General features: G+C 38.2%; 3 protein-coding genes across 7 annotated transcripts in view; all 3 read left to right on the forward strand.

Moving 5' to 3' along the window:
• LOC122667049 (RNA-dependent RNA polymerase 6-like) overlaps positions 1–9,105 on the forward strand; it is a 53,195-nt gene extending 44,090 nt beyond the window's left edge. Inside the window, exons 5-6 of the mRNA XM_043863222.1 lie at positions 1,824–1,843; positions 8,879–9,105. The gene's annotated coding sequence lies outside the window, so the exon portion shown is untranslated. The remainder of the gene's footprint in view (positions 1–1,823; positions 1,844–8,878) is intronic.
• The window catches only part of LOC122667050 (RNA-dependent RNA polymerase 6-like), a 21,662-nt gene extending 12,557 nt beyond the window's left edge, over positions 1–9,105 (forward strand). The window contains exons 3-4 of one of the 2 annotated variants that reach the window (XM_043863224.1): positions 8,864–8,880; positions 8,953–9,105. The gene's annotated coding sequence lies outside the window, so the exon portion shown is untranslated. Of the gene's footprint in view, positions 1–8,863 lie in introns of both variants that reach the window. The other variant, XM_043863223.1, reaches the window with a different exon arrangement.
• Positions 1–25,553, forward strand: part of LOC122667048 (RNA-dependent RNA polymerase 6-like) — a 27,237-nt gene extending 1,684 nt beyond the window's left edge. The window contains exons 2-5 of one of the 4 annotated variants that reach the window (XR_006333750.1): positions 3,776–6,480; positions 7,980–8,880; positions 8,953–8,982; positions 25,362–25,553. Coding sequence is in view for 3 of the 4 variants with exons in the window: in XM_043863219.1 (XP_043719154.1) it covers positions 3,776–6,480; positions 7,980–8,849 (3,575 nt within the window). In the remaining variant the exon portion in view is untranslated. The other 3 variants (XM_043863219.1, XM_043863221.1, XM_043863218.1) reach the window with 3 other exon arrangements.

Here is a 25,553-nt window from a genome sequence, read left to right on the forward strand (position 1 = left end):
GGTTAACCCAAGTGGATTTTTGACTTTTTGGGTGTCAAGTGGGTGGGCTGGTTCAAGTCAGACTGAACTTGGACTGTATTCGTTTTTCACACAACGAAGAGGATTGAATTGGGGTTTTCAGGTGCAGATGTTCAGTGTGAGGTTCTCAGATGGGTTTTCAGTTGCAGGGCCGGCGTACAAGGGGATGGGATTCTGCATTCTTGGCTTGGGCTGCACAGGGAGCTTTGGCCGATCGTGAGATTGTAGGGGAGGGTTCTGTGAGGGTGGGACGGGTTGCAGGGGCAGAGGGGAGGTCAGGCATGAGGGTGATGGCGGGGGCTGGATCAGTGCTTTTGGGAGGTGGGGTTGCAGACAGGGGTAGCAGAGATGCTTTCAGGGACATTTCTTGCACACACAGGGGAGCACAGCGGAAGCAGTGCTGCAATGGATGCGGGCAGGAGCATGGCTGGAGGCTGAAGCAGGGAGTGGAAAAACAAGGCAACAGGGGTGTTTGCAGGGAGGTTCATGGGTGTTACGGGAGTTAAAGAGAGGTTGGGGAGGGGGGCTTCAGGACGGTTGCGGGAGAGGTTTCAGGGGCGAGGTGTTGGGGACAAAAAACGCTGGAGAGGACAGCTGGTCTTGGTGGCTGTGCTGGTGTCAGGGGTGTGGAGTAGCAGCAGGGCTGTGGTCATGGGGCATGGTCGCGGAGGGAGGATGTGTTGCAGATGGAATCGTGGGTGCATTTGGAGAGCAGCAGGGCTGCGGTAGCGGAGGGCGGCTGGGACAGCGCGGCTGAGGTCGTGGGGCTGGGGTCGAAGGACTGGGGTGTGAATTGCAGGGGGGGGAGAGGCTGGTGCGCAGTGTGGATGGGAGTATGCAGGTCTCCGGGGAGAGCAGAACAAAGTGAGTTTTGCAGATGCGACTGGGTTCACAGGACCGGAGTGCGAATTTGCGGGGGCGAGGAAAGCAGAGGACTGGCGGAGAAGTGGATCTGCAAGGGAGGGCTGGGGTTTGTTCATGGGCTGTGATGTTGCAGGGAGGGGGGCAGCGGATGAAGGAAGTGCAGGATGTTGCGGGAAAAGAGGGAAGCAGGGTGGTTGCGACAAGGAGGTTGAGGCTGGGGTCGATGCGGGAGGTAGCGGGGTTGGGCAGGGAAGATGGGGCTTGCCTTACGGAGAAACAAACAGGGGCAGCGGCTTGTGGCTACAGAACCGCGCAAAACTCAGATTGCTGTCGGGGCAGCGGCTGGTGGTGGTGCTTTGAAGAGATGAAGTGGGTCCAAACTGTCAGTGAGTGGTGGCGGGTTGAAGAGTGGCAGCAGGGTTTCAAAACTAATAAGAATAGGCCGGAGATTGACAAGAATCGGCCGGAAATTGACAAGAATCCGTGGGAATCAGTGTAAATCGGCCGGATCAGTTAGTGCTGATTCGGATTTTTTGAAACCATGAATGGCAAGGAGTTTGGATTTACTGCACGTAGAGATGCGGATCACCATTTTCTTGGCTCTGACACCATGTGAGATTATAAAACTCTGCATATTTTTTTTTGATGAAAATAACGATTAATATATTATAAAATGGCAAATTAGTAAAGTGTTCGAAGAGACAAGGGACTTTAGTACGACTAGTATACTGTACAAGAGATCTAAACCATGTTTTTAAAGTACCGTTTTCCAAAGGTCGAAAAGAAACATCTTTGGCACAATCCTGCAGAAAATATGTTATAACTTCAAAAGGCCAAGGAGAATGGGATGGAGTTGGAAGAAGTCCAGGTAGCGCCTTGTTGGAGCACCAAACTTCTTTCAGCTTCAAACCTCTCAAAGTGGCATAATCAAAACCATTGATGATTCCAGGTAACTCTGGTTCTAATTCATGATTGTTTTTAATCAGACCTGTAGTCAACAAAATGAATTTGCCATCTAACAAAATGCCAAAAGCCCATTCAGAAGATCCTAAGTTTGGAATCAAACTCTACGTATAACAAAACAGGAAAATCTAGAATAGGTAAATCAAGCTTAGCAAAGTAGACATAGCCTCGTTAGTAGAAATATTGACATCCAAGTTAAACAAAAGGGGGGGGGGGGATATTAAGATCCAACAACCATTGTTCAACCCTTCTCAAAACAATGAGAGGATTGGGCTTAATAGATTAAACAGACAATCGTTTCTACTATCCCAAATGAAATAGCAAGTAATAATAAAAACAGAAAAAAACCAAATAAGAGTAGGCTTATCAAGCTAGCGGCTTAAGAGGGTAGAAACGCAGAAATGTCTCAGAGATGGAAATGAAAGGAATTCTGTCCTCAGACCCAAAGGACCAGCTGCCCAGATATGTTTAACCCAATCACAAGAGACGAAGATATGCCAGAGGGTCTCATTATAAGTGCCATAGAGAGCACAAGTGGGGTTGACCAGAGTCCATTTTGAAACAATATCCTTAACTGGAATCCCTGCATGTAATATACGCCAAAAAAACATTTTAAATTTAGGATGCAATTTGAGTTTCCAAAAAAAATTCCATCAAGTGGTACATGAAAAATCAGTATTAGAGGTGCAAGAAAGAAAAAAAGCCGCTTTTTTAGTGCTAAAGCGGCCATCCTTGGCAAGTGTGCACCACCAAGAGTCTCTAGAATTTGAACAAGGAATGTTGAGAATATTGGGCACTAAGGAAGGGGTGGCATCCCTAATTCCAATGGTCATTAGAATAGAACAGACTGACTTTTTTAGGAAAAACTCTTTGAGATGCCTCTGGTTTGATAGTAAAAAGTGGAATGGAGGGGACCCAAGGATCAGTCCAGAAGAAGGTTTCAAGGCCGTTCCCAATTCTTCTAAAGCTAAAGGATCGAAGAGGTGTAAGGATTCAGGTGATACTGTTCCAAGTCCAGGATCCTTTTTTCAGTTTGGTACTAGGGTCAAAGAGAGAGGTGTAAGGAAAGTATCTAGCTTTCAAGACCTTAGCCCACAAAGAATGACCTTCAGTCAATAATCTCCACCCCAAACGAAGAAGAAGAGCATTGTTTTGAATTCGAGCAGATTGAAACCCAATACTACCCCTAGACACGGAGGCACACATATTTTTCCAGGAGATGAGAGAGTTTTTTCTTTTTTCTCATTGCCATCACACCAAAAATTATAACAAATGGAATCAATTTTCCTGCTAATAGATTTAGGAATATAAAAATATTTTTTTTCTTTGAAGATTATAAATTACTTATGCTTCACATCTACATCTCTGCACTGCCATGATTTCCTCTGTTGTTTGCAATCTCATGTATGCTCTCTTCACTTGAACTGACATGCTCAGTCATTTTCTTTTCCTCTTTGATTTAATCAAATTATTCAATCAACTTTTTTGTTGAGAATTCCTAACTCAATTCTATATGAATGAAATGAGATAAACTTTAAGGTATGTCCTGGAAAATTTTAAAAATTTTTTGTGGACACAAGATATTAATCCCATTTTCTTATCAGTTTTAATTATATGCTTGATTCTTTGAGAATTGGATATTGTTCTTTCCGACTCTCCCAGGGTCAAATGGAAAGTTGTCTTCATTTCTCCTATGAGAATTTTGGTTTAATTGCTTCTGCTGTGAGTTAATTATTAAAGCAGAAATGATAAAGTTCATAATTGAGCTTGTAATATTTGATGGCTTCTTCTGCATTGTGGATCTACCTTGTTTTCTGCTGCAATTTTTCAATCTATAAACTTGAATTGGACTCAAAATGAGAGGACTTTCAAATTTACTTGCAATTTTGTTAATATTTTTCTTCTACTAATTGTCAAATCTTTGTTTCAGCTATGGAGAAAAATGAAAAGGACGTTGTTGTCCCTCAAGTTAGCATTGCTGGATTTGACAGAAACATCACAGCACTAGACCTCACTGATTTCATAGAAAATGAAATTGGAGGGGTATGGAGATGTAGGCTGAAGACATCTTGGACACCTCTAGGGTCGTACCCAGACTTCAACATCACAAACGTGGAGGCAGTTCAAATAAAAGATGACTACGAGAAGGTGGTACCTCACGCCTTCGTGCATTTTATATCTCATGAAGCAAGAATGGCAGCACACAATGCTGCTGGGCGTTCTGAGCTTTTTCTGAACCATCGCCCTCTGAAGGTGAGTTTAGGACCCGAGAGCCCATTTCACATAAATCAGAGGAGGAGGAAAATACTTCCTTTCAAAATACCTGCCCGTGTTGAGATTGGATCTCTCGTTAGCCCAACTGAATTCCTAGTTGGCTGGAAAGCACCCACTTCTGGAGTTAACTTCCTTGTTGATCCTTTTAATGCCACCTGCATGATCCAATTTTCAAAGGATACTCCTTTCGCATTTGAAGGCACAAGCAGCCATGCAGTGATTAATTGCAACTTCAATGTGGAATTTTTGGTGAGAAACATCAATTACTTCAGACAATATACAGACACATATTCAAAAGTAATTCTGCTGCAGCTTGATTCATCTCCTCATCTCTACTATAGAACTGCTGATGATGACATCCATAACACAGTTTCATTTGATTTGATGGATGATGAGGATCCTTGGATCAGGACTACAGATTTTACACCTAGCAGAGTGATCAGCAGATGCAGTTCTTACAGGATCTCGGTCCCAGCATGCTTTGGATTGAGATTGGAGGCGGCCGTGAATTATCTAAGAGAACAGAGGGTACAGGAACATCCTAGACAGCGGCTAAAGATCCGAGATGAACCCAATTTTGAGATGCATATATCAAATCACTTCTTCTGTGTTCAGGACAAGGAAGGGATTAGCTTTGAAATAATGTTTTTGGTGAATGCTGTTATTCATAAAGGTATCATCAACCATCAGCTGTTGTCGGATGAGTTCTTCGAATTACTAAGAGGCCAGCCAAGAGAGGTGAATGTTACAGCATTAACGCATATGTACTCTTACAGGGATCCAGTGTTCAACCCATGCAAGAGGTTGAAAGATGTCCAAGAATGGTTGAAGAAGAACCCTGAACTTCTCATGAGTTCTCGGGTATCAGATGATAATGTTGAAGTGAGGAGAATAGTTATAACTCCAACCAAAGCTTACTGTCTTCCACCTGAGGTGGAACGTTCTAACCGGGTTCTTAGGAAATACAAAGAAAAAGCTGATAGGTTCTTAAGGGTAGCCTTCATGGATGAAGGATTTCAGCAGCTGAATTCTAGTGTTCTATCCCATAGCATTGCTCCTATTGTGAGGGACACCACATCGAAGTTCTACAAGCAGAAAACCACAGTTTATCAAAGGATAAAGAGCATTATGAATGAAGGATTTTATTTGTGTGGTCGAAAGTATTCCTTTCTGGCCTATTCAGCTAATCAATTGAGAGACTGTTCTGCCTGGTTTTTTGCAGAAGATAAAAAAGTGAGGGTGAAAGATATCAAGAAATGGATGGGGAAGTTCAACGATAGGAATGTTGCGAAGTGTGCAGCTAGAATGGGTCAGTGTTTTTCATCCACCTATGCCACAGTTGATGTTCCGCTACAGAAGGTTAACATGAGCTTTCCAGATATAGAGAGAAATGGATATGTCTTTTCTGATGGCATTGGCATAATAATTCCTCAACTAGCAGCAGAAGTTGCGGAGAAATTGAACCTTACAGTTAATGCTCCTTCTGCCTATCAGATCAGGTATGCTGGCTGCAAGGGAGTAGTCACCTGTTGGCCAAGAAAAGATGATGGGATCCTCCTCTTTCTAAGCAAAAGCATGAACAAATTTGAGTCTACGCACACAATCCTGGAGGTCATATCATGGACTCGGTTCCAACCAGGGTTCCTAAACAGGCAGATTATAACTCTGCTTTCTGCCTTGGGTGTCCCAGATCACATGTTCTCAAGAATGCAAGATACCATGATTTCTAATCTGAACAAGATGCTGGAGAACAATGATGTAGCTTTCGATGTCCTTATCTCATCATGTGGTGAGCAAGGAAATACCGCAGCAATTCTTCTGAGTGCCGGTTTCAAGCCTCAGACAGAACCTCATCTTAAAGGGATGTTATCTTGCATAAGAGCATCCCAGATGGGAGACCTTCTGGAGAAGGCTAGGATTTTTGTTCCTAAAGGACGATCGATGATGGGTTGCTTCGACGAATTAGGAGTACTTGAGAATGGACAATGTTTTATCCAAGTCTCAACACCATCACCACAAAATTGTTTTTTAAAACATGGATCCAAGTTTTCTCCGACGAAGAATACAGAAGTAATCACTGGAATTGTAGCCATAGCTAAAAATCCTTGTCTTCATCCAGGAGATATTCGGATTCTGGAAGCCGTAGATGTGCCTTATTTGCACCATCTTGTTGATTGCTTGGTTTTCCCTCAAAAGGGTGAAAGGCCACATACAAATGAGGCATCTGGAAGTGACCTTGATGGGGACCAATACTTTGTGACTTGGGAAGAAAATCTCATACCTCCAAGCAAGGAGAGCTGGCAGCCAATGGATTATGACTCTGTGGAAGCCAAAAAGTTGCATCGCCCCGTTAACCGCCAGGTAACTTTCTGCCTTTCCTTAATAATGTCAACTTACCATAGCGGTGTAAATATTTGCTTTTATTTTGTCTAGGTACATTATTTCATCGGTCTATTTGCAGTAAGTGCTGTCCATTAAATTCTTTATAGGACCATTAGAGTTTTCTTATATAGAGTACTGGATGCTGGACTCTGGATTTAAAGATTTTCTCAGTTACAATTTTTCCTGATTTCTGTTGGTGTAACTGTCTGTGTCTTGGTTTGCAATTTTCACCGTCGAAAGTGTTATTTGGGTGGTACCTCATAATTTTACTTGGTTGCATGGAGTAGTATGCTATATATTTATTTTGGTAAAGAGGCATTAATATGTTAGGACTTAAGGATTAATACTTCATAGTGTTGAATAAGACATTCCATAAATAGGAAGACAATGATGCCTATGCAAAATGTTATGCAAAGGCAAGATCCCATGCTATTTGTTGATAAATTTTTGTCCCATCTAAATGGGATTGAGCAATATCAAAAGCCTCAGCAATTTGCTAAAATATTCTTGACGTTTTTTGGGGGTGTAGGGTCATACGTCATCCACCTCCCCTCTCCTTCTACCTTCAATCAATAAGTCTTGGGCCAAATATACTATTCTCTTTCAGTAAATCATTTTTGGTTTGTTTGTTTGTTTTTGCATAATGGAAGAGGACTGGATTAGGACTGACTAAGGTTACAGTTTCCAGATGGGCTCAACAAACTTCCAAAGCAATTATTCATATGTACTGTTGGAAATTTCTTGGGTAGTGACCATTTATACTTGTAAAGTATTGCTGTTATGTCTGTTATGCTTTAATCATGTGTTGTTTTGGGATGCTCAATCACCATTGGGTTCAACCACAGAACCTATTGATTCAAATACTATGCAGCATAATTGCTGCTGTATTTCAACAGTTCTTAACATAGTACTGCTTCTGAAATAACTAAATTTTACCATCTCCCTTCAGTTCTTTTTGCCTCAACCCCTTTTATTGGCAACAAAAAGAAAATTTTGTTTTATATATAGGCCAGATTTTTTTTTCTTTTATCGCCTTTAGCATGACCATTAGCAGAGTTTCAACTACGTCTTAATATCCAATTAGAAATCTAACTGGATCACTATGACATCTTGCTAAGTTTTAATGAATGAAAATGAAAAAGATTGTGATTCAGAAAACATTTTTCTTGATATAATTTTAGTTACTCTTGAAGATAGATGACGGACTTTTGCCTAGACCCAGCTATGACAGACCTGTGGAACACATGGAATTTCACAGAGTAGAGCTAAACTCAAGCTCATTTTATGAGTTTTAACTCCTTAATATGCATCTTTTAAATGTGTCGGGATAAGATTGAGTATTGGCTGACGCATACGGCATACCAGGAACTAGAATAATTTACCTGATCACAATGGTGGAACTGATTCATTGCCACACCTAATATAGCACTGCAAGTTAAAAAAACCTCTCATGGTTGTGTTGGGTTTTTGTGTAACAGGACATAATTGACTTTTTCATGGAGTCCATGGTGACTGCACAGCTAGGTAAGATTTGTAGTGCTCATGTGGTTCATGCAGACTTGAGTAAAGATGGAGCCAGGGATGCAAAATGCATCAAACTAGCAAAGCTTGCAGCCACAGCAGTAGACTTCCCAAAAACTGGAAAGCTTGTTAGCATGCCGCACTCACTAAAACCGAAAATTTATCCAGACTTCATGGGCAAGGATGAGAACATGTCATACAAGTCGGAAAAGATCTTGGGAAGACTATATCGCCAAATCATAGATGCTCCTGATGAAGAAATGGAAGCAAATTCAGAGCTGGCACCTGAAGACATTCCTTTTGACCCAGATCTTGAGATTCCAGGTTTTGCAGGTTTCATCAAGGATGCGTGGAATCAAAAGTGCACGTATGATGCGCATCTAAGTGCTCTTCTGGCTCAGTACAGAGTTAACCGGGAGGAAGAGGTTGTGACAGGACATATATGGTCCATGCCTAAGAGCAAGAATCAATTTGAGCTGAAAGAGAGGCTCAATGGTGCCTACAATGCACTCAGGAAGGAGTTCAGATGTGTTTTTGAGAACGTGGATGAGTCTTTCCAGAATCTCACCGTTGATGAGAAGAATGCCGTGTATGAACAGAAGGCATCGGCATGGTACCGGGTGACTTACCACCCTGAGTGGGTGATGAAAGCCCAGGAATTGAAGGACCCTGAAGTCCACGGCAACACACCAGCAATGCTTAGCTTTGCTTGGATTGCTGCTGATTACATGGCCCGGATTAAGATTAAAAGTCGAAAGGATAACATTGATGTTGATACCAGTAAGCCCATCAATGCGCTTCTGAGCTATATTGCTGATCGTGTTTGACTAGGAAGAGTGAGGCTCTTATCATAAGCTATTGGCCTCCACTTTGGCTCCAAGGCCACTCTGCCAATGTCTTTTGTTTTCTAGTATTCCACTGTGTGATTTTTGCTTTCAGATTTGAAGTTCTTAGTCTGTTGTATCAACCATCTTAGTCTGTTGTATGGACCTTCTTACCTGAGATACCTTCATGTCTAAATCTATTACAGTGTGATGTACTTGTCTGAACTACTTTTACATTTAAAAGGGTGTTGGTTTTCTCCCATGCTTTTCTACCCTGAGTCTTCATTTACAATTTTGAGGTTTAATTTTAGAGAGTAAGTTTCAGCACAACAGTGCTTTTGGTTTTCCACATCAAAAGATCATTTTGCAAACATTACAGAACCTGTTGGTCATTTCAAGAATGTGCCAAATATAAACTTTGGTCATCCATTCCAACCAAATGACCCTGTTTGAGGCTCTTTTATTTTGTTTTTAAACCTATCAATGGCCTACATCATTAATTGGCATTCAGATTTTGCGGAAATGTTACCCATGTCGTTTAATCAAATATCTTGATTCTCAATCCAATCTATAGTGCCAAGACAATAATGTTTCAAAATTATCTTAAAACCCCAAATCCTTTTTTTTTTTTTTTGATGAAACCCCAAAATCATTGAAGAGAAAGTGAAGATAATTGTTGGAATTTTAAATGATTTTTTAAAATTAAAGATTCAAAATATGATTGTGGTTTTTATTTGGGTGCATCTTTTGTAGACACTCCTTGGTTGTTTTTTCTCTCTTTCTCTTATGAAAAAAAAGAGGTCTTGGTCATTTCTCTAACAGTTTTTTGGAAGCAGTCCTCTATTTTGTTTTCATGTGCATCTTAGTCTACCGTGTCAATGAGTTAGTGAGTATAGTCTTTGGATTCTCTCGGTAGTCACATTTAGTAGTGCAACTTATGTGTTTAGTGAGAGTTCTTTCTCTATAATGAAAATTTGAGAGAGGCATGAGGAACGAGCGACTGTAACCCTACTCTCCATTGATAGTGAAACAGATCTCATCTCACCGTAGACGTAGGCAATCTTGCCGAACCACGTAAATCCTTGTGCGTAGTGTGTGATTGTTGTTTGCATTTTTTCCATTCTTTTCTACATCGTGTTAGGTTCTACATGGTCAACCCAGATTGCACAAATTGGGACGTTTAAAAACCTTAAAGACAATATCATTTGATAGGACTCAACCATAGTTAGTATGTTCACGTATTAATTGTTGTATTAATTATCGTATTCGACCATATGAATCAATAATCCGACTCTTGCCGTATTCTATCAAGTAGTATAATTTTATACATAACTCTAAAGAAACACCGTATTAATTACCATATTAATCTCGTATTAATACATATTTATGAATTTTAATTAAACAGAATAAAAACTTAAAACCTAAAACCTAAAAGCCCAAAGGCCGGTGAGAAAACCCCCAAACCTGAAACCTAAAGACTCTCGTTCTAGCAAACGTAAAACCTAAAACCCCCAATCCGGTGAGCACTCAGGTTCTTTGATCAACCTTGAAGACTCTAGTTCTAGTCCATATCCATCAAATCCAGGTATCTTTCATCTCTCTCTCTCTCTCGCTCTGTGTGTGTGTGTGTTGATAAGTTTATATAGATTTGCAATTCTTCACGAACTAGGTTTTTCTTTTTTAATTTGTGTTAGTTGTTTTCGATTCATGGTGCAGGGTAATCCCTTTCTTCTTTTTCTTCAATTGGTATTTTCTTTTGCTTCGTTGCTTATGACATTATTTTCTCGATTCTCCTCTTAGGGTTTATGTTAGTCTGGAATTTGGATTCATCAAAGCTGAAATACTTGGAAGAATCACTAAATGTTGTTTCCTTTGGGAGGGATTTTTTTTGGAGGGGGGGGGGGGGGTTGATTGAATTTGTCCCTCTTTTTCGTCTTCCCTTAATCAAGCTCTATGGATAGTTGTTCTCGTTTTTTATTTTGGATTTCACGAGGCTATGCATGCTTTCTGTATTGTATTTTGATTAGATTGTCATTCTCTCAATTCAAATCGGTATGTTTTTGTATTTTATTAGGATAATAAAATTCTATGTTAATGTTTTCTTATTTTATTGATTATAAATGATTAGGTGGTGCAACTATTTAATAGTTTTGGTGGCCATATTAATTTTAAGTGTTAATGAGAAATGATTTCAAATTGAAAAGCCATATTGGTTTTAAGTGTTCATGGAGGCATGAGAGATTAGAATTCAACTGCAAAAAAATCAGTTTGCTCCTTGATTTTTACTTGGATAAACCCGTATTTTTGTTCCCGTTACTGAACAACCATATTAATACACATATTAAACACGAACCATATCATTGCCGTACGCGTTTTATTGCGCCGGATTTTTTAAAAACGTACTATTGTCATATTGCCGATTACTTGTCGAACGTATCTGTTCCCAACTTCTCATATCATCGCCGTACCCGAATTTATTAACTATGGACTCAACTCAACTGTCTTCTATTCCAATGATACAAGAGGGTGTATATTGATATTTCGGTGACATACAAACTGTCATATAATACAGATAAGCCTCATACTATTGCCAGTTACATTATATTTCTTACAATAATTGTAAAAAACAAGATTAAATAAGGTAGATATCTGGTTTAAGGAACTCTCTTTCCATACAATGAATAGAATGACTAAATCATCAATCCACATGGCAAAGATTGGTGATGATCCAAGAATATCCTAAACCTATTTCCAACTAATAAGATATATATTTTGTTTCTCAATCCAATCTATATTGCCAAAATAATAATGTTCCAAAACGAGCCATAATAAGAAACAACAAAAGAATTGCAGCAATTTGAAAACCAAAAAATGAAGGATCGATGAAGGAGTGATACTTTATTTTGGATAGTTTTTATTAATAACAATATGTATTTTGAGTAAATTAGATAAACGAAAGATTAGGTGGATAATTTGGTAAACTAAAACCTAATTTTAAGTAATCTTATAATGATAAATTTTCCCAAAAATTAAACTACCATCACAGTCCCACTATGTTCTACTTAAAAAGTCACACTAAAACGTTAGAGCAAGCCAAATTCAAACCTAATATGAGAAGATACCATGAAAAATAAGGAAAATATAAATTGAGACCCTCCCCATTGTGACACAATTAATACAAAATTAACTAAAAATTTCTATTATTAGCAGTTCTAAATTGTTACCAAAAAAAAAACACAACTTGCCTCAAAAAAGAAAAGCACCATTTAAAAATAAAAATAACATCTCCTGCTCTTTAGTAGGGGTGTCAATAAAGCCCGGCTGGCCCGAACCCACCCTGAGCCCGGCCCGGGCCCGACCCTGAGGGCGGGTTTGGGTTTAGTTATAGTCTGACCCTGACAGGGTCGGGTCGGGTCAGGGTTTAGATCCTGGGCCTAGCCCGGCCCGGCCCGACCCGACCCTGTATTAATTATAGGTATATAATATTACATATATATATATATATATATATATATATATATATATTATATACTTAATATAAGTATTTTCTTGACAAAAAAAAAAATAGAAGAGAATTGTATAAAGATAACTACTAGCTTTGTCATCATCATGAAGTGGGAACCCATAAAAAGAGTAGATCATCTACTATTTTGATCAGGACCATAAAAAGAGTCACTGACATGATTGTTATTTAGTTGTAGCCCCTATAAGCTTCCAGGCCTATTGAGGGGACACCGTTACAATTGTAGAGAGAGAGTTTATACACACGCCATTTTTTTCAACATATTTATTAGTTGTCCCATAAGTTGAGATCCTATGTTAAAAAAACATGGTCTAATGAGACACATGGACGGTGCCATAAATCAAGACCAACCCGATCCTGACAGGGTCGGGTCAGGGTTGAGAGTTTCTTGACCCTGACAGGGTCGGGTCAGGGTCAGGGTCAGGGTTAAGGCCTCTAGGGTCGGGTCAGGGTTTAGGGCAGGCCCGACCCAACCCGACCCATTGACACCCCTACTCTCCCCTCCTACTCTGGCTTTCCCTCCCCCTCAATTCATCTAAAGTTCAGGTTTTTTTGTAATTGTTAGTTATCACATATTTAACACAAAACTGGAATTTTTTTTTCTTTTATGTGAATTAGGTTGATCAACTTATCCATCCGACAACGGATGTCAAACCCCAAAGAGGTCTAAGGTCTCAATGACAGAGAGTTGTCATGTAAATAAAACAAACAATTGATTCCACTTTGAACTGGTCAGACCAAGGGTTGGGTTCATGTCAGATTACAATCCATAAAAAAAGGTGTTAAGCATTTTTTAGTTTTTATTTTTTATTTTTTGATAGAAAATGTTAAGCATCTTGGTCCACCCAATACCAGACTTCCACAATAGATAGGTACGCTAAATTACTGAAACAAAGCAAAAAAGAAAGAGGAAGAGACAAGTACTCTACTCTATCTAATTGCGTTGCGTTGCAATGCAAATATTAGTATATTGAAAGTAAAGGAATTGAAAATACAAAACCCTAAGTTTAACTATTATTTATACTTTAGAATAATATGTAAGAGGGTTAGTGAACATGTTAAAAATTACAGAAATGCCATTACTCAAGTAAAACATGATATACCATTATCGTAAGAAGGAAAAACACATGGAAATAAACATCCCAAGCATCAAGTAGAAAATAAAATAAAACCATGAAAATTATGCATATGCAAAATTACCAAAATACCCCTATACGTGAATAGAGCCTAATATGAAAAAAAAAATACATGTTACATAAGAAGATCTTGATCAAAGGGATGTTAAAACGTGATGGAAAATGGTATAGAACCATAACCAAACACTGATTAAGATTTTAGAAACCCAAATCAACAGGAAATGAAAGAACATAAAAGCACAAAATCTGTCAACAGAACATATAAATTAAGGAAAAAATAGCAAAGAATAACAGAATTTTTTTTTAAAAAACAGAAAAATTCATAGATGAAAGCTACTGAAACCCTTTTGTCTTAATATACAAAAATCCCTATCAGGATTTAAAGAGACATGCTCCAATTCAAGCATGTTGTTGTTGGCAGCAGCTACATGCCTGAGTGGGCCAACTTAAACGATGTTAATTAAGAGCTTTAATAACTGAAGGGAAAGAATGGTTGTTGTTGGGGGGGGGGGGGGGACTTGACTTGACTTGACCTGTCCGCAGAGAGAAAGCAACCTGAGTCCTGACTTAACTTTCCATGTTGTCCAGATGCAAGTGGAGGAGTCCCCACTACCCCCACCTCTACCTCCTTCTACCTCTCACTTTTATGATTCTTTGGGTTTCTTGGGGCTGGGGTTATTAAAAAGTCTAAGATGCAATCATATTGAATTGACAAAGGAGAGTGAAGAGTACTGAAAAGGATTCTTATTCCTCCAAATCTATTCTAAACATTGATTTTGTAGTCTTGATTGATATAAAAAGATACCAATCCTATGGGTCTAATGAAGGGGAGATATCGTTAGCCTCTAATCCTTTGGAGGACTGCATCATGACATTTCCCAGTCCCCACTCATGTAAGGAAGCTTCTTCCCGTCGATCCAGGGCTTGCCCTGGTGGTTCGCTATTCTCTTGGGAGAATTGCGTCAGACGCTTGATCAGTGGTTCAAGTTTCCTTAGCGACACCTAATCCACATTTAATTATTTTCCAAGAAATGGAGCCTTTGGGTACCATATTTGACCCCTTGTGGGTCCCCTCATTGCCTCCTTATGGAGTCCTATTGAGATTGATGGCCGATGGGCCCTTGAATTGCACCAAAAAGGACAAAAAAAGGAGGCTTCTTCCCCACTCTTCTTGCAGCTTCTTCTCCTCTACTAATTAATGTCTCTTCCACTCACTGTTTTCTTTTCTCTTTTGATAAATCGATTCAATGTTTAGAGCTTGCAGCCCAAGAAAAACACTCACAGCCACTGTTCATCCCAACTTTTTCCATCTGAATTAAGTTATAAGAACCCCACATCTTCCAATTCCACATTTCCCCCCACCAAATGCACTGTTGTGATCTGCTTTGCTTCCAGTGCTAGACTACTGCTAGTATCTCCTCACCTCAATCTAGTTCCCACTTCCATCTCTCAAACGGCCAAGAAGGTCAGTCTTTCTAACTAATGTTCTTCTTTTGCTTTAATTATGAACTTGCAATTGCATTGAATTTGATGGAGTTGCTTATTATACTTCTTGTTTGTGAATCCTTCAATGAAATGCAGGATTAATTCAATCTCTCTCTCTCTCTCTCTCTGATGATGATCCTATATATTTTCATCTTCATAGATATCATAGAACACCATTACCATTTTCACAGAATCTTACCCATATTGTTTTTTAAGAACAAGATTTTATTGTGGTAATTAGAACTGAGCTTGAATTAGAGAGGCTTTAAAACATATAATATTACTTCTCTGTGTTCGAAAATATAGGATATGATGTTGCTGTCTCATAGTGAAAGTATCATCATTTTTTGTCCTCAAATTTTTCTTTTATATTTATTGGTGATGGTCCCCATGCTGCCAACATGGGAAAGAATGTGCATGGCACACCAATGGGTGTTTTGAAAAAAATATCATTCATATGTAATCCATATTTTCAAAGTAGGTGAGAGGAAACAATAAAAAAAAACTCATTTGAGAGAGGAACTGCACTGGCAGCATGGCAATCTTATTCTCTAGATTTATTTAATATTTTTTGACATTAATAGGAAATAGGTTACAAGCACTTTTTGAAACCTCACAAGACATCTATTTTGCCTTATGGACAGATGATGTGTGTATTTCGACTGTTGGATATAAATGACATTGTCTAGATTACTAATATTTATTGTGATTTTGATTCATATAATTTAATTGATATTTATTTTTAGGGGATATTTTTTGTGTGCACTTTGATTCCCCCCATTTTATTATTTGATTTTACTTTTTAAGTTTGATCAAATTATTAAAAAAAATCTTATAACATTAAAATTCATTATTTTTTCCTGATATATTCCCTTTTTTCTTTGACAAAAGGTTATGTGGTCTACGCAAATCACAAAACCTTATGTGGTCTACTACTTAGTTGTTCCACGTGGAAGGATAATTTGACAATTCTGTCCGTTGGATGTTTAGAGAATGATATAGATTATCTATGTATCAAATTTTAGCCTTAAATCCAATTATTTATCCTCTCATGTAATAACAGCCCCTTGCATGTATGTCTATGCACCTTTTTGGCAGATTTTTATGTTCACTGCAACGACTTGCCAGCCAGCGCTCTAACCTGAAATGTGCACCCTCAAGATCTCCATAATATCTTGTTTTCTTTTTCTTTAAATGTATTTTCATATTCCTCCTGTTTCACTTCATTTGGTTAAGTATCTTTCAAGTTGCCGATCACATTGACATTATCACCGATGGACGAAATTTTGCTGCTACACCTGTAGCAAGGCTGGCAGCCAAGGAAATAGGATCTTAAAGGGTAATTTAGAAAATACTAAAACCTAAGAGGATATTTATGAACCCAAAAGGGGAAGTGAATTATTCCATTTACGTTTGGGTAGCTGTATTAATAGGACAATGCTTTATGATTGTAATATGCACTATATGGGTATTTTCATGTATTTAGTTAATTAATATCATTTTCTTTATTAAGTAAATTTTTATATTTTATATTTATTTTAAAAATTTCTTTTAGAGTTTGCAGTCTGTTTTTTTTTTTTTTTTTTTGTGCTTTAATTTTTTGCATAATTTTGATCATAATAAGTGGGATTTTTTCACTTATCTCACCTGAGATATCACTTAATTATAAAAATATCTTTCAGTTTTAGAAAATTCTACGTGCCCCTAAGGTTCTTAAAATTAACACATGTTTTCATTCCGTTAATGTAGGATTAACAATGTTAAAAACAAAGGTAAACTGACAAAAATACCTTTAAAAAAATTTTTTAATAAAAACCTGCAACTCATCTTCATCTTCAGGGAAGATGAGTTGCAACGACAACCATCGATTTTTCATAAAATCCTATAGCCCAGTATCAAGAGGTAAGACCATTTGATTTTCCAAAAAGGCGACTTCGTCGAAAAAACCTAGGACCCTTTGCTGCCTATCCTTCTCTGTTTAATCCAACAACAAACGCAACAAAATCCCTTCCCCTTCCCTCGGTTCTCTGCTCCACACTCTTCGTCTTCCCTGTCTTTCTATTACTCCCTTCAAAATACGTTAAGTAGGATAAGTACCTCCACACTAAAATGGGCAGGTATGCGCAAGTCTCACCCCTCCTCTGCTTCTTCTTCTCTTCTTCTTTTATTTTCTTGCAGCAAAATCCATGTTCTTGGAAAGGAGTCTCACTTGCAGCAACAACAATCAATCCATCCATCATTCATCTCTCTCTTTTCCCTCTTTGGAACTCTATTACTATTCATCTGGTGATGCTTCCCATCTCCCAAATGACCCAACCCTCCTACCATACCTTGTGATCTGTTACCGTACCACTCATTAGCCGCCGGTGATGGCCGTGACAGACGGTAACTAGATGAGATCTGATTGTCCAAAAGGTTGGCGGCAGTAGCTGCCCCAGGTGAGAAATTGAACATCTCCGACAACATCCCGCTGGTTATCTGTTATGATCATAGATAGATGGGTTATTGTGTTGGGTTAGTCTATTAGGGGTAGATTGATAATTTTGCGTTGGATTAGTCTACTAAGGATAATCCTCCATGGTTATCGTTTGTAAAATCTCAAACTGTTGGGATTTTACTCTTATTTGAATTCCTTTTTTTTTTTTTTTGTTTTGTTTTTTTGTAACTGTTAGTTGCAGGGACCGAGAGGGTGCATAGTTCTCAGACCATGGAGGATACCTGCAATTAATCTTTCCTTCGTTTTTTAACATCGTTAGTTCTATACTAACGGAATGGGGGTATGTGTTAATTTTTAAGAACGTTAAGAGAGAACATAGAATTTTCCAAAATTGAAGAGTATTTTTATAATTAAGTGATACCTCGGGGAGGTATGTGAAAAAAACCCTTGATAGGTTAGGTTCGTCATTGAGTCTTGCATATTTTTATTATTTTTAATATCTTATTTTATGTTTATTGTATTATTTTCTGCATGTTTGTATTCTAAGAAATTAAGTTACTTTTTGCACTCGAATTTTTATATTTTATATGCTATGTTCTGTGTTTTTTAACATTCATTGTATTAGAATAGATTAAGTTTTTATTTTGTAATTTTTTCGTAGTTTTATTTTCATGTTAGGATAGATTTTGCATGTTGAAATATTTTGGTAGTTTTACCTCCTTTATTTTTATCTGAATTTTCTAAAAACGTATTTTGTTTCTGTTTCATGATTTTATGATAGAATCATATAGATTTAGGGTTTACATTTAAATATTTTTTTACATACATTCATATGTCATTAGTTTTTTTATTATGATATTTAGGACTTTTGTTGTATAGAATGATATTCTTGTGAATATTATGCTTGTAGATTAGGATTTTATTTTCTCTTTTATTTATAAACAGTAACTTAGGTTAGCTTCTTTCATATTATCCTGTCATATAATGTTTTGTTTAATTAGAATATATTTTGCATACTAATGTTGTTTTGTACTTTTGTAGCGTAGCTAGATTTAGTTGAGTCTCCTTCTTTTCCCTCATTTTTGAGATTCACGTCGTCTTTGATATCTCTTTTGATCATGATGTGATATCTGTGTTTACGGTTAGAATATTTATTATCTTATGAAAATACTAAATAACTATGATGACAGGTTTAACTGAGTGGATTGAGCTGCTTCACACCTTTCCTTGTCTGCAACTAGATACGTACCCATTATCATGGTTTAAGTAGTCTCCTTTATAGTCATATTGGGAGTTATGTTCATGGATCCTAAACCTTAATTTAGATAGTTACTTTATCTATAGAGTCCTCTCCAAAGAGGAGGATATCGATTCCCGCAAGGACGGTGAAAGATTATTGTTCTCACAAGAACCTTGGGATCTACCCTATCTACAAAATATGGGTGCAAACCATGCAAGGATTACATGATCGATGTAGATGATAAATCGCATCCCTCTGATCCTTGTCCCTATTTCTACTATATTTCACATCTGTTTACCAAAAAAATTATATTTTACATCTTAATTATAGTTAATTATTAATTTTCTAAATTTACCATGCACAACATGGAGCCCATTCTAGTTAATTATATTATGCACTAATCAATATTGGCATTTTGCTTGCTAATTGTATTTTTAGATAATGAAAAATAACAGAGTTTATTGAAGAACAAAATGGTTAGTCCTATTTGGTTGTAATGACCAATAATATTTATTAATGCATTCTTTTTTCTATTATTTTTAATAAATGCATTTGGAAAGTAATTTTATGGGCAGGTAGCTTTATGTCTTCGGTTTACTTGCAAACTATACTTGTGTATTTAGTGATATCAATTTTCCCATAATGTATTTGTTCGAAGATGGTTGATAGTTTTGATGCAATTTATTATTAAAGAAAACTCTCATTTTAATTCTAGCATTGCACTGCTGGAGTGAAGAACAGATACATATAGGACATGTGCTATAGGAAACAAATCAATGCCCTAAACCTTGAGCTTAACTAATCTTGATTTTGTTATTACTAGTATTTAAATTTCACTGATCAGAAAACCAGTTCCATTTATTTCTATTTCTTCATATTATTTTGAAGATTTTAATTGTAGATTACAATACTCCATTTTTATGTTTTTGTTTCCCAGTCATTTTATATAAAATGCACATTCAGAAAGGATAAGAAGTGAATTTTGACTGAAATGTTTGTTTTGATCGCTTCATATTATTTTTGCTTATTTCTGCTTCACTTCTACATCTCTGCACTGCCTTGAGTTGCTCTGGCTGTTTGCAGTCTCATGTATGCTCTCTTCACTTGAACCGACATGGTCAGTCAATTTCTTTTCCTCTTTGATTTAATCAATCAATCAACATTTTTGTAGAGGATTCCTAGCTCAATTCTATTGGAATGGAATGAGTTAAAAATTAAGGTATGTTTTCGAAAAATTTAGCGAATTGTTTTGTGGACAGAAGATATTAATCCCATTATATAAGAAATTTTTAATCATATTCTTGATTCTCTGAGAATTGGGTGTTGTTCTTCCCGACCCTCCCAGGGTCAAATGGAAACTTGTCTTCATTTCTCCTGTGACAATTTTGGTTTAGTTTCTGCTGTGAGTTAATTATTGCAGAAATGATAAAGTCCATAATTGAGCTTGTAATATAAATGATTTCTTCTGCATTGTGGGTCTACCTAAGTGTTACTGCAATTTTTCAATCTATAGGTTTGAATTGGACTCAAAATGAGAGGACTTTCAAAATTACTTGCATTTAGTTATTTTTTTTCTTTTACTGAATCTCAATTCTATGTTTCAGATATGGAGAGAAATGAAAAGAATGTTATTGTCCCTCAAGTTGGCTTTGGTGGATTTGACAGAAACATCACAGCACTAGACCTCACTGATTTCATAGAAAATGAAATTGGAGGGGTATGGAGATGTAGGCTGAAGACATCTTGGACACCTCCAGGGTCCTACCCAGACTTCAATATCACAAACATGGAGGCAGTTCAAATAAAAGATGACTACGAGAAGGTGGTACCTCACGCCTTCGTGCATTTTATATCCCATGAACCAAGAATGGCCGCACACAATGCTGCTGAGCGTTCTGAGCTTTTTCTGAACCATCACCCTCTGAAGGTGAGTTTGGGACCCGATAGCCCATTTCACATAAATCAGAGGAGGAGGGATATACATCCTTTCAAGATTCCAGCCTGTGTTGAGATTGGGTCTCTCGTTAGCCCAAATGAATTCCTAGTTGGCTGGAAAGGACCCACTTCTGGAGTTAACTTCCTTGTTGATCCTTTTGATGCCACCTGCAAGATCCAATTTTCAAAGGAGACCCCTTTCTCATTTGAAGGCACAAGGAGACATGCAGTGATTAAATGTGACTTCAATGTGCAGTTTTTGGTGAGAAACATCAATTACTTCAGACAATATACAGACATACATTCAAAAATAATTTTGCTGCAACTTGATTCAGCTCCTCATCTCTGCTATAGAACTGCAGATGATGACATCTATGACACAGTTCCAATTGATATGTTGGACGATGAGGATCCTTGGATCAGGACTACAGATTTTACACCTAGCAGAGTGATTGGCAGGTGCAGTTCTTACAGGATCTCAGTCCCAGCCCGTTTTGGATTGAGATTGGAGAAGGCCATGCATTATCTAATAGAACAGAGGGTACTGGAATATCCTAGACAACGGCTAAGGATCCAAGATGAACCCAATTTTGGGATGCAAATATCAAATCACTTCTTCTGTGTTCAGGACAAGGAAGGGATACCCTTTGAGATAATGTTTTTGGTAAATGCTGTTATTCATAAAGGTATCATCAACCAACACCTGCTGTCGGATGAGTTTTTCAAATTACTACGAAGTCAGTCAAGGGAGGTGAATGTTACAGCATTAACGCATATATACTCTTATAGGCATCCAGTGTTCGACACATGCAAGAGGCTGAAAGCTGTCCAAGAATGGTTGAAGAAGAATCCTAAGCTTCTCATGAGCTCTAGGGGTTCAGATGATAATGCTGAAGTAAGGAGATTAGTAATAACTCCGACCAAAGCTTACTGTCTTCCACCAGAGGTGCAACGTTCTAACCGGGTTCTCAGGAAATACAAAGAAAAAAATGATAGCTTCCTAAGGGTAGTCTTCATGGATGAAGGATTTGAACAGCTGAATTCTGGTGTTCTAACCTATAGAGTTGCTCCTATTGTGTGGGACATCACATCAAAATCCTACATGCAGAAAACCACAGTTCATCAAAGGATAAAGACCATTATGAATGAAGGATTTTATTTGTGTGGTCGGAAGTATTCCTTTCTGGCCTATTCAGCTAGTCAATTGACAGACTGTTCTGCCTGGTTTTTTGCTGAAGACAAACAAGTGAAGGTGAAAGATATCCACAGATGGATGGGGAAGTTCGATGATAGGAATGTTGCGAAGTGTGCAGCTAGAATGGGTCAGTGTTTCTCATCCACCTATGCCACAGTTGATGTTCCGCTAGAGAATGTCAAAATTTTTCCAGATATAGAGAGGAATGGATATGTCTTTTCTGATGGAATTGGCATAATAAGTCCTCCACTAGCAGCGGAAGTTGCGGAGATATTGAACCTCACAGCTAATCCTCCTTCTGCCTATCAGATCAGATATGCTGGTTTCAAGGGAGTAATCACCTGTTGGCCAAGAAAAGATGATGGGATCCTTCTCTTTTTAAGTCCAAGCATGAACAAATTTGAGTCTAAGCACACAATGCTGGAGGTCATATCATGGACTCGGTTCCAACCAGGGTTCTTAAACAGGCAGATTATAACTCTGCTTTCTGCCTTGGATGTCCCAGATGACATGTTCTCAAATATGCAAGATACCATGATTTCTAAACTGAACCAGATGCAGGAGAACAATGATGTAGCTTTTGATGTCCTTATCTCATCATGCGGTGAACAAGGAAATACCGCAGCGATTCTGCTGAGTGCCGGTTTCAAGCCTCAGACAGAACCACATCTTAGAGGGATGCTATCTTGTATAAGAGCATCCCAGATGGGAGACCTTCTGGAGAGGGCGAGGATTTTTGTTCCTAAAGGACGATGGATGATGGGGTGCTTCGATGAATTAGGGGTACTTGAGCATGGACAATGTTTTATCCAAGTCTCAAAACCTTCACCCCAAAATTATTTTTCAAAACATGGATCCAGATTTTCTCAGACGAAGAATGTAGAAGTAATCACGGGCATTGTAGCCATAGCTAAAAATCCTTGTCTTCATCCAGGGGATATTCGGATTCTGGAGGCTGTAGATGTGCCTGATTTGCATCATCTTGTTGATTGTTTGGTTTTCCCTCAGAAGGGTGAAAGGCCACATACAAATGAAGCATCTGGAAGTGACCTTGATGGGGATCAATACTTTGTGACTTGGGAAGAAACTCTCATACCTCCAAGCAAGAAAAGCTGGTCGCCAATGGATTTTGACTCTGTAAAAGCCAAAAAGTTGCCACGCCCCGTCAATCGCCAGGTAGCTTTTTGCCTAGCCATAATAATGTCAACTTATACCTGTGTTATAGTTACCATAAGTACATTATTTTACGTGCAAAAATTTCTCTGTGAAAATATTTGTTTCTATTTTGGCTATGTACATTATATCACTGATCTATGCAGTAAGATTAAATTCTTTAGTAGGAACAGTAGAGCTTTCTTATATAGAGTACTAGATGCGGGATTCCGGATTTCAAGATTTTCTCAGTTACCATTTTTCCTGATTTCTGTTGGTGTAACTCGCTGTGAATTAGTTGCAATTACAGTGTTTGAAAGTGTTATTTGGGTGGTACACTCAGAATTTACTAGGTTGCATGGAGTATCTGGGGCATTAATATGTTATGGCTTAAGGACTTATACTTCATAGTGTTTAATAAGACATTCCAGATACAGAAAGACTATGATGCCTATACAAAATGTTTTGCCAAGGCAATATTCCAAACTATTTGTTATTGAGCAATATCAGAAGCCTCAGCAATGTGCCAACTGGTTTGGGTACAAAAGACGTCCCCACCTCCCCTCTCCTTCTACCTTCAAACGAGAAGTCTTGGACCAATTATTCTATCTACTTTCGGTAACTAATTATTTTTATTTTTATTTATTTATTTATTTATTTTGTTTTGGGTAATGAAAGGAGGAATGGATTAGGACTGAATAAGTTACAGTTTCTAGATGGGTTCAACGAACTTCTAAAGCAATTATTCATATGTAATAAAAAGTATCATTTCTAAATATGATAAGAAATTTAAGTAATTTATACAATCACGTTGAATAATGATTACAAAAGTTTCCTTACTAAGTTGAAAACTTTCCCTTCCCTTCCCTTCCCTTCAATTTTCCTTGCAACCAGACACAGCCTTTACTTTGGTTTATCAAAGCATGTGCAGCAAAATACTCTGTAAAAACAAGTTTCACCCCAAGAGATTATGTTTTTTACTCTCTCTCTCTCTCTGGATTTTAGTGTGTCTGCTAAGCTCAATTTTTACAACAGGTGACTAATACTGTTTAGTGTGACCTCTTGTTCTTTCTTATACTTCTGTGACTGCCTCTCTCTCTCCCTTCACCTTTATAATAAAGTAGAGATAGGATTTTAGTGTGTCTCCACTTGTCTTTCATAGGTGAGTCTAGACAAAGGTCCGTCATCTATTTCTTGATATAATTCTAGTTACTCTTGAAGATAGATGACGGACCTTTGTCTAGACTCACATATGAAAGACAAGTGGAACACTTGGGATTCTACAGACTACGGAGTAGAGTTAAACCCAAGCTCATGGTATGAGTTTAACTCCTTATTATGCATCTTTTAAATGTCGGGATAGGATTGAGTATTGGCTGACGCATATCAGGAAATGGAATAATTTACCTGATCACAACAGTGGAACTGATTCATTGCCACACCAGGCACACCTTGTCTTAGCACTGCAACTTAACAAAATTTTCTCATGGTTGTGTTGGGTTTTTGTGTAACAGGACATGATTGACTTTTTCATGGACTCCATGGTGAATGCACAACTAGGTAAGATCTGCAATGCTCATGTGGTTCACGCAGACCAGAGTAAAGATGGAGCCTTGGATGGGAAATGCATCGAACTAGCAGAGCTTGCTGCCACAGCAGTAGACTTCCCAAAAACTGGAAAGCTTGTTACCCTGCCTCACTTACTAAAACCGAAAATTTATCCAGACTTCATGGGCAAGGGTGAGAACATGTCATACAAGTCGGAAAAGGTCTTGGGAAGACTATATCGCCAAATTCTAGATGCTCCCGATGAAGAAATGGCAGAAAATTCAGAGCTGAAACCAGAAGATATTCCTTTTGATTCAGATCTTGATATTCTAGGTTCTGCAGGTTTCATCGTTGATGCCTGGAATCAAAAGTGCACGTATGATGGGCACTTGAGAGCTCTTCTGACCCAGTACAGAGTTAACCGGGAGGAAGAGGTGGTTACAGGACATATATGGTCCATGCCCAAGAGCAAGAAACAACGGGATCAGAAAGAGAAGCTCAGTGGTGCCTATAATGCACTCAGGAAAGAGTTCAGATGTGTTTTTGAGAACTTGGCTGAGGACTTCCAGCAACTCACAGATGATGAGAAGAATGCAATATATGAACAGAAGGCATCAGCATGGTACCAGGTGACTTACCACCCTGAGTGGGTAATGAAAGCTCAGGAATTGAAGGACCCCGAAGTCAACGGCAGCACACCGGCAATGCTTAGCTTCGCTTGGATCCCTGCTGATTACTTGGCCAGAATTAAGATTAAAAGCCGAAAGGATAACTTAGATGTTGATACCAGTAAGCCCATCGATGCGCTTCTGAGCTACATTGCTGATCGAATTTGACAAAGAAGAGTGAGGTTCTTATTTTAAGCTATCGACCTCCTCTTTGGCTCCAAGGCCACTCTGCCAATGTCTTTGCTGTCTAGTATTCCAAAGTTTGACTTTTGCTATCAGGTATTTCAGGTCTTAGTTTGTTGTATGGACCTTCCTTTCTAAATCTATTACAGCGTTATGTGCTTATCTGAACTACTATTACATTTATAAGGCTTTTGGTTTTCTCCCA

The sequence above is a fragment of the Telopea speciosissima genome, chromosome 7 (genome assembly GCF_018873765.1).
Source record: "Telopea speciosissima isolate NSW1024214 ecotype Mountain lineage chromosome 7, Tspe_v1, whole genome shotgun sequence".
Lineage (NCBI taxonomy): Eukaryota > Viridiplantae > Streptophyta > Magnoliopsida > Proteales > Proteaceae > Telopea > Telopea speciosissima.